A 9534-nucleotide genomic window follows, 5' to 3' on the forward strand; every position below is an offset into this window, starting at 1 on the left:
ATCTCTAAGATGGACATCACCAAAAACAGCATTTACCTCCCATTCTCTGCCTCGTTATTTTGGGGGAAATTACACGCTTCTAGCAACTTTAAATTCATAATTCAATGTTTGTACTGGTTTCCTGCAAATGTAAAAATGTCTACAAGCACAAACTTGCCCAGTGGGGAGAAGTATTAATAGTGCCTACTCACCGTGTATTTCATATCATACAACCTGGCTGCGCCCTCTAATAATCATTACCAACAAGAAACATTTAAACAATTAATAAAACGAAACACTTGTATTAGCGTCTAAAATAATTTATTCAACAGCTCGGTTTAAAGTTTTGATTAAGAATACCAGTATATATAAATTATTTACAAAGATCCATTGATACAAGTGACATGATGCATATCTGTAAGAAGAGCTTCAAAAACAAAGCAGTGAGCAATGATTCTTTTTGGCTTGATCATTTGGTCAGTTAAATGTGGCTGAGTAACCCTGGATCCCTGATTAAAAGAACATTCCCAGGCTGTCCGTGTCCTGACGGCGGATCTGTGGAGCCTTGTTGAGGCACTCTGGAGGGTGAGGTGCTACGATATGCTGCAGTTTGACTGTTTGGATTCCCTGCCCTGTGAAAGTGAAGAGGAGAGTATATATTTAGTGACCCCATGCGTCATTTGGTGCTGCAGAAGAAAATACATTAAATACAATTCATGTTGCCGATAGAATGTTTTACATTATGTAATGTGAAGTGTGCATATTATTTAGGCTACATAACAGGAACATTAATAGAGTTAATTTGATTCATCGGTGACTATGAATGGGCAAACATGCTCTAAATTTGATTGGTGCTTAATTATGATTCTACCAATAGGGTATTCTATTATTAAGAAAGACCAAAGTGATTCCATTTGTATCCTAAATTAATGTGAAGAATATGAATGATGAAATATCATATTGGAATGGTATTTGGTTTTGTAGAGGGGGATCGGTCAGCCTCCAAACCAGAGCCAGTCAGGCCCCATTCAGCCTCACATTCACAGAGAGCCCCAGTGCCAGCATCACAGAGCACCTCCCATGCAGTGCAGAGATAGAGGGGGAAGAAGCCCATGCCCTAATAAATTAGTTCAAATTGACACAACAGTCTATGAGGAGCTTAGGAGAGCATTGGCGTCTCTTGACATGGACTGGGAAGAGTCCAAGGGTGTAGGTTTGATTGTGACATTGGTAGAGATACAAATGTTGGAAGTTCGGAGGGGATGTAACCCTCACTGGAAGCTGAGGGGTTTTGCATTTCTGATGGACATCTGACCGCCATTTCATGTCATCTAGAGCCTTAATTTATAGATAATTATGGTGGCCAGTACTCATTAACATACACACAGATACAGGGGTGTAGCACATTAATGAATCCTTTACTCAAACTTGCAAGCTGAATGGGACTTTGAAGAGCACATTTTTGTATTAAGGCAGGTACTGTTGCCTATTGAAACCAATTATCTGTAAACATGTATTCACATTGGAAAAAATAATAATACGATTGACTAATAAATGTTGAAGGTTGGCATGACTAATTATTGTGACTAATACAAATCAAACTAATTTTTATTCAAAATACAGAGGTGTCATGTTCAGGTTTATTCTCCTTCGCTTGTCACTGGCGTCTGCACACACATCTTTGCCGCTCTCTAAAAGATGCTGAAATAAAACTATTTGCTATTCATCAATATACTAAAAATAAGTTTCATTCAACAAACATAGGCTAACTGTTACCCATACCATTAAGCCAACTCCCACAAATACGAGTTGCTGGAGATCAGATACCATAAAAACAAATTGTGCCGTCTACTTTCTAGAAGAAAATGCCCCTGTTATTTTTTTCATTAGTCTAATTTTGGTCGGATGTCGCCCAGCTAGTGCCCGCACAGAGGACATGTATCGACCACCAGTCGTGGCCTTTCGAAAAGTGCAGCCACTCTAAGCCATAAAAGGTGGCGTGCATGAAACTCTGATATTTTAGCAACATCATCTGAAACCCCCCCCCCCCAGCTGGCTACATTTTCCTCTTGGCCTACTACTGACAGGGTAGCTTGACTGAGCACACATGCTCTTTTGCAGCAATGTCCTGTTAAGTAGCCTAATGTGCATGTCTTTGTATGGTGGGAGGAGACCCAAACAGACATGGGGAGAATATGCAGACTCCACACAGGAATTTGAACCCAGGACCTTCTTGCTGTGAGGCGACAGTGTTACCCACTGTGCCACCCTTTTAGAGTACGGGTGTAATTCCCAACAAATTGTAAACTTCTCAATACTCAGTACATCATATACTTCAGATTGTGGGGATTCAGTCTTTGAAATAAATTTTAAAAAATCTATAATTTGGTCCGCTGGTCTTCTGATCTATTGATATCTTGAATATGATCAAAAGCGGTGAGGAGCAGACAGTGATTGAGTGACTGTAATATTATAATGTGTAGCACACATACACACTCCATACAAATTACTAATGAAGAAGAACAGCAGAGTACATGAACAGAGCTCATGTACAGTACCTAGGTTAGGTCTTGTTAGCATGCTACTGACTGCGAAGGGCACTGGATACCTGCTGTCTCTGCTGCTGGCGTCTGAACTCTTCCTCACTGGCAGCGAGGGCCTGAGCCAGAGCCAGATCCTCCTGCTCCTGTGGACTGAGAGATGAGCCAGAGAGGTGGGTACACGCACACGGATATGCATACACTCATACGAGTGCACCGTGAAATAACACCCCTTCCATCTACAATGTGTGCAAATGAACATGCATACAAAAAGGCATCATCCTACTCCCCATTCTGTTAATAAACACATCTTTCATTGGAATGTCTCTCACACACTGTGTTAGGGGTTCTTCCATAGAGGAAGGCCCCAGCACATGGTCGTAAGACTATTGGAGGTGGGGCACCGTGGCTGTGTGTTAGGCTAAACACATTCACACACACATGCGCAAACAATGTGTAAATGTAGAGTGGCTGTGTGTTAGGCTAAACACATTCACTGTGATAAGGGTTCTTCCATAGAGGCAGACCCCAGCACATGGTAGGACTACTGGAGGTGGGGCAGGGTTCATGGGCCTCATTTGGGGTGGGCTGGTTACCTCAGAGCTGGCTGAGTGCTGCGGGCCGACTCTGCCAGGGACATCTCCAGAGCTCTCTGCAGAGCCTGCTCCTCGCTCTGGGCAGACAAGAAATACAGCTGTTAGCAGTGCAGTGGAGCACCTTTCAGCACACCTACCAGCCTTTCCTCATCACCACAATTATCCCTGAGCCAGCTCATTCAACTCAAGCCCAGACTTCCTGGGTCAGAGCATCCGCCAGGTCTAGTCAAGACTCAACTACGTCATTCAACACATCATTGCGAGTCAGTCTGCAGTTGATGGCGGCTAAAGACTTTAGATGACTTTAGAACCCAAAGTTGCACATGCATGGCTAAACACCTCTGGCATTAGAACTCGCCTATCGTACACAAGCATTTCAGAACATGCGATTCGTTCATACATGTACGGCATATTCAAACCTGGGGTAACGAGCGTGATTAGAAGCAGCCAACTCATTGAGTTACTGGGGTGTGTTACTGTATACCTGGCATTAGATAGGAGAAGAAGAGTTGATTGGGATTGTGGGTATGTGTGTTTGTAAGGAGCGTACCAGACCGGCCTGTAAAGAGGCAGACTGTGGGATCACTCTCTGCGCTGCAGAGGGTGCTGGGGCAGGGGCAGCAGCTGCTGGGCTCCGATGGGCACTGGAGCGGGAGGGAAGAGGCAAAGAGACACAAGCTCAACACCAGCACCATTTCTACACACACTCCCCATCTTCATCAACACACTGACGCATCAGATTTTGCCATGTAATAGCAGTTCTAATTACCTGCCATGTACCATGTACCACCAAAGCTGATCAAGACCTCTAGGAATGCAGATGACAGTACAATGAAGTATTGCAACCAAATTGTGGCGGGTCAATAGGAGAGACCAAAGCTGCGCTTTATGCATCAAGCAGTCGTATTTATCAAGCAGGGCCTGATGACGACAAGGTGTATTTTTTAATGGCCCACTAGGCCACTGTCTTTTCAGTTACTGGCCAAAGGTTTTTCTATGCCAATAAATAAAAACTTAAAGGATTTAGTGGCACAGAGGTGATGTATGATGTACTGGCCCGTATGTAATATAACTCAAGCCGGGCCGCTTGGCAGGCCTCATTGTTGAGCCTGGCCAAGCCGGGGGAAATAAAATATATTCCCAATTCAGGGTCTGGATGCAGATTTGAGGTGCATCATCTCCCGCGGCGGCTCCTCACCTCTGCTGCTGGGCCCTGGCGTTCCCACTCAGACCGTTGGGAACAGACCTAGAGGCTGCTCGAGAGGCGGAGAGCCCGGAATTGCTGGAGGAGGCCCCCTGGGATCTCATTAGAGCAGCGTGCCTGAAAGAAAAAAAAAAAAAAAAAAAAAAAACACAGCGACAGTCACAACACCCACCACTGCACTCGAGTCCCCACGCCGGGAGATGGGGAAACGGCACGAGGGCCGTCGGAGCGTGCCAGACCACTGCACTCACCCAGACTTGGAGACGGGGTGACCATCCGCGGCGCAGTCGTGGTCTAAGGGGTGTCTGTGTTTCAGGCAGTAATTCAAGTGGCACTGGTCGCAGGTCACTTTGATCATTTCTTTCTGCTTGCAACCCCCCTTCGAGCACTTGTTTGTGAAGATCTAGAGGAAAGAAGGTTGCACAGCTCATAGCACTGCGGACGAAATGTCAGACGAAATGACTTGATTCTTCAGAGCTAGGTTTAAGCGGTTTAAACGAGGACATTCCGAATACCTTCCGCTTCCTCTGCGCAGGGTCGGATCGACAGTCTCGGTCGATGTGTTCCCCGACTTTAATGTCTGGCATTTCTCCTCTCTTAATGGGGATAGGGGTGTTACAGAGGGGGCACATTGGAACCTGCACATCCTGTGGAAATACACAATTACCTCATACTACATCTGCAAAGGGTACTAACATCCTGCTTGCATTAAGCATTTACTTCCATCTGGAGGAGCATCTTTCACAGACAAGAGTTGATATACTGCTGGTGCCTGCAGTGTCATGAGGAAAAGAGGAAAAATGCGGTGTCCTACTATAGTTGGGATGAGGCCAATTTTGTCAAGCCAGTGTAGATGAAGAGACAGCCCAGGCAAGAACTTACATGAAATAAATTACATTAATTGAGCAGACTTACAACACAGGATAAACAGGGGTGTATTCACCTGATTAATATAAGCAATAGTGCCAGACCTGGTTACCAATTAGATAAAGCCTGCTTGGTTTGTAGGCCAAGCCACTTGACAGACCCATCCAAGTTAATTTGGTGCAACAGTCTCTGCTGTCAGGGGCAACTTTGTGCCCCACTTGCAATTTTCTCAGTGCTTGTGTTCAGCCACTCAGGGATCCTTGTGTGAACAACATATGTGAGCGTACATAAGGTGCAAAAAATCACTTTAAGTATGCTGACATATGTTGCTTCTGATCAAGAAACAGGAGGTTCCAAAAACAATTACCCTTTTATAAGCTGAAGTACACTTGTGGTTATCATAAGTAATGTGGTCTTTGCAGAAGATTTCTTCACAAGCATCACATTTCATGGGGAGAAAATCTGTCAAAGATAAAATATATATATATCGTTTAAAACATTTCCAATGAGGAATAATTGTAATAGCCATGTAAAATACATAAATGAGTCACTTAGACACTGGACTTTCACAAACAATATATCACTTTGTGATAATTGTAGTTTTCAATGATGTCCATACTGAGCTAAATAAATTACTTTTCTAATACTTAATTTATGTTAAAACATTACAATTTATACAGTTACACTTTCAAAGAAAGAACCGCATTGCAGCTTGTAGTAGGTGCTGGATGAATGCAACATGTCAAACATTTTATCAAGATGTTAAACTAGTATGCCTTACTATTTATTTAATTCACTCATTCATTCATTAACCTGTTCTAGGTCAACTGAGAACACAATGCGACTTTGCAGTTATGAAGTAAAACTGACAGAAAAATCCAAGAACACAGCACAACACTTCTGTTGGACTTCTTACCCAAACGCTTGCAGGACTTCTCTGAACAGTGCTCTCCAAGGTCTGGAAACTCCATGGCACTGTAGTGACAAAATCAATTCTATAATATTTATTTAAAGCCCTAGACTTCTATGAAAGCACAGTAGTCAGAAAACATGATTTTTAGCTAAACATAGCAGAGTTCAGAATGAATCTGATTTATACATTCTGTAATTTATCAATTATATTTTAAGAGTAAATGTAAGCCTATGTTTTTGAAGAAATTTTTTGGTCCGGGCTACTTTGAGCTATGGCACCACTTTAGTGAAGTAGACATACATTTCTTCCTACACTTCCCAGTGGACATTCAAACAGGGAGCTGTTCAATTTAGAATTATATGCCCCATTTCAATTGTCAAAGTGAGAGGAATAACACACTTTGAGGGGAAGAATTTTGTGTATTTATATATGGGTGATTCTGCAATAAGAGGAACAACTGGCCAATCAAAAAGTTTTTCTGAATATTATAATGCCAAAATGAATGGCAACCCTAACAATCATTGCAAATAAAATCAAACAAAGTGAAATTGGCAATACAATTTTACTTAATAAAGTCCAACTCAGACTAAAGGAACTATGTTGGGTCATTCCACCACTTCCTGTTTTACTAAAGTATACTAATTAGGTAACAAGCATGCTAAATCCCTTTGTAATCCATCAGCATGGTGAAAAGCCAAATAAATATGAAATGTGGAGGTGGGTAATTTATGTCTTGTCGCCAGTGGTCCAGAGGCACCATTTAAGATCAAAGAGCACAAAGAATTCAACAAAGTACCACAACATTTTGGCAGAAAATCCAGTTGTCTCTGTTAAGAACTGAGACTTGGTCATAGGTCAATTTTCCAGCAGGACAACGACTCCAAACATACATAAAAATACACACAGTAATGGTTAAGTGAAACCATCATCTATGTCCTGCAATGGCCATCTCAATCTCCTTTCTAGACTTGAATCCCATCAAAAAGACCTGCATGGAGGAATGGCCCTCCTCATCACAAATTATAGGACAAGACTCGTGGGTGTCATCTTTTCCAGTGGTCTTTGCATAAAGTAAGAACCAGGGGTGCCAATAATTGTGAAACCTGTTTTTATTTGAAAAATGTAAGTTTGGTTGATTCCATTAATGAAGCACACTACCTTAGTTTACACATGCGGGCAAATAAAGCTCATGTGAATAACTATTACTTTTTAGTTTACAGTATAATTTGTGCATATTTATGACTGCCAATAATTCTGGAGCCCCTTGACTCTGGTCCTCATGTTTACAAACACAAATAACAGACTCAAAAGGCAATCAAAAACCTGGAATAGATTTCTGAAATCTCTTATACCTACACGAAGGGAGTGACACTTAGCTACTCAACTGTGTCTGATTAGTCAAGTCTTTTCGTCCCCTAAATCATACAATTTAATAAAGTTGCATGAGGTATAAGCAAATGGATTACGTCATTGATGTGACGTCATGTTGCGTCAGTCTCTCCTAGAAATGCCGAATCACGCTAACTACGCGTCGCTGTAGCCCAGTAGATATTAGCTAGCGATTTTCACTGTCCGATCAAAGTAAATGATCGCCAACTACGTACGTCAATCGTAACATCATGATTCACTTCGTAGCGGCAGTTGACGTTAAAAGAGGCCTTTGTAATAAGCCAGCTGACTAAAAGTTAGTTTAGTTAACGCTAGGTTAGTTAACGTTAACTAAGAAACATTTACATGACTCGACACAACTAAACATCACAGCTGGCATAGCACCGCAAGACAAGAAACACTAGCTACCTCGCTAGTAGCCCGATGTGCCTGAAATGTTCAACAGTGGTTCACTTTATTCATTTATAAAAAAAAAAAAAGTAAACGTGAGTCAAGCTAGATGTGACGTAAACATTACCAAAAGTATATGCTGTTCTGGAGCAACTACCGTTAAGTAATGTAGCCTGACACAAACACGTAACGCTAGTAATACGGGTAGACTTAAGTGTCAGCTAACGTCAACGATATAGCGTAACCGTGTAGCTATAGCTATATTAACTCAAAGTTACGTTAGAACTAGTTAGACTAGCTAGACTTCGTTGTATTTAATCTATGTGCTCTGCTATCAGTACGTTATTTTAAGTTACGTTAGATAAGATAGCTAACGTTAGCTATGTTAGTCTTTCTAGAAGCAACACGATTCGTTAATAACAGTCAGATAAGGTTCTGCGTGCCTAACGGGGTCTACAATGTGTTAGCTAGTTGGCAAAGTTAACGTTAGCTAACGTTAGTCATCCGAAGTTAGCAACAGCCTTCTGAATTCCATCGAACCCGGGTTAGACTAACACAACTATACCAATGTTCGCTAACTCAACTACGCTAATTATCTAGCTAAATCAACTCCGGTCATTATCTAGCTAAGACCGACACCAATGTTTCAGTTAACGGGGTTAGCTTACCAGTTCAGGAAATTGCAATATAGCTAGCTAAGTTAACGTAGCATGCTGTACGTTGATCCAGCATAGTAAGAAATACCACCAGTCCTGTTTTTGCTATGTTAGGTCGCTAGCTAGCTAGCTATAGATGCAGAGGAAATTCAGAAATTACCCACTTGTTTTCATCGTACTTACCAATAAGAACGTTAGTTTGTCTCCCGATACAACCGGATTACAAGATACTCTTCTGTTCCGTGAGACAAAGTAGTCACCGAATCCACTGGACTATGCAGACTTCTTACTACAAGCAACAATGATCAACAAACTACTAATGGAAGAGAGGGAAGGAGGGCCCAGGCGGTGAGGGAGAGGCTAGATCCACCCCCAGGCGGAAGTAACAGTAAACTAGCCTTTACTGCGCACGCTTAGCTTATATGAAGTCAAAAGTATAACTCAAAGGAAAAAAGTATAATTGAAAGGGAAAACTTTTTAAACTTATTATTCCATTTTGTTTGATTTTTTTTTTTTTCAAAATTATTTTTCAATTTTGTTTTGTATTATTTGTATTTTTAATGGACTTTCATTTGTATTATATTTTGTTTTGAACTTTTTACATCGATTTTACGTGGGGGTGGGATTAGAGGAGTAAGGAAATCAATTAAGCAGTCAGTTCTAAATCATTAAATTAACTATAATTAAATACCTAGTGCTTATTGTTTAAACGGGAATGGAGGAGATGAATTTAAGTTTCATTAAACTGCGGTCGGACGAGCGTCTCTTCGCGTGACTGCGGAACGCCTCTACTCAATGATTCCAACGAGTAAACACTGAAAAATGTATTTGCGCTGCAATTATAGCAATGCCACGGAGACGGATGTAAATACAGTATGTGTTCAGTAACACTTGCAAGTTAGCTAAGAAGGGAGGTATATGACAAAGCAAGGCGGAGTTAGCTGAGACATTGTAAGAGTAACACCCCCAGTTTTGCTGCATGATAATGACTAAGGAGATT

General features: G+C 41.6%; 1 protein-coding gene across 3 annotated transcripts; it reads right to left on the reverse strand.

The window, feature by feature from the left end:
- Nucleotides 1-278: 278 nt before the first annotated feature.
- Nucleotides 279-8902, reverse strand: LOC133121633 (AN1-type zinc finger protein 2A-like). 3 transcript variants are annotated; one of them, XM_061230944.1, is made up of 10 exons: nucleotides 8718-8902; nucleotides 6103-6161; nucleotides 5554-5648; nucleotides 4835-4966; nucleotides 4571-4722; nucleotides 4314-4436; nucleotides 3666-3759; nucleotides 3116-3192; nucleotides 2588-2672; nucleotides 279-611 (listed from the first exon to the last, which is right to left on the reverse strand). In XM_061230944.1, exons 2-10 carry the CDS (start codon nucleotides 6155-6157, stop codon nucleotides 573-575), a joined length of 852 nt encoding a protein of 283 aa, XP_061086928.1. In that variant the 5' UTR covers nucleotides 6158-6161; nucleotides 8718-8902; the 3' UTR covers nucleotides 279-572. The 3 variants fall into 3 exon arrangements, with proteins under 3 accessions (XP_061086928.1, XP_061086929.1, XP_061086930.1); XM_061230945.1 differs by having other exon boundaries at nucleotides 2538-2672; XM_061230946.1 differs by lacking the exon at nucleotides 5554-5648.
- Nucleotides 8903-9534: the final 632 nt, after the last annotated feature.

This window comes from Conger conger, chromosome 2, assembly GCF_963514075.1.
Source record: "Conger conger chromosome 2, fConCon1.1, whole genome shotgun sequence".
Taxonomy (NCBI): Eukaryota; Metazoa; Chordata; class Actinopteri; order Anguilliformes; family Congridae; genus Conger; species Conger conger.

What these genes read in the sequence shown, in the direction of transcription:
- LOC133121633 (XM_061230944.1), bottom strand. Translation starts at nt 6,157, where the DNA reads ATGGAGTTTCCAGACCTTGGAGAGCACTGTTCAGAGAAGTCCTGCAAG. An exon ending in CTGCGCAGAGGAAGCGGAAG is followed by an intron (nt 4,723 to 4,834) that starts GTATTCGGAATG and finishes TCTTTCCTCTAG; the next exon opens with ATCTTCACAAACAAGTGCTC. An exon ending in AGCACTCAGCCAGCTCTGAG is followed by an intron (nt 2,673 to 3,115) that starts GTAACCAGCCCA and finishes CTCATCTCTCAG; the next exon opens with TCCACAGGAGCAGGAGGATC.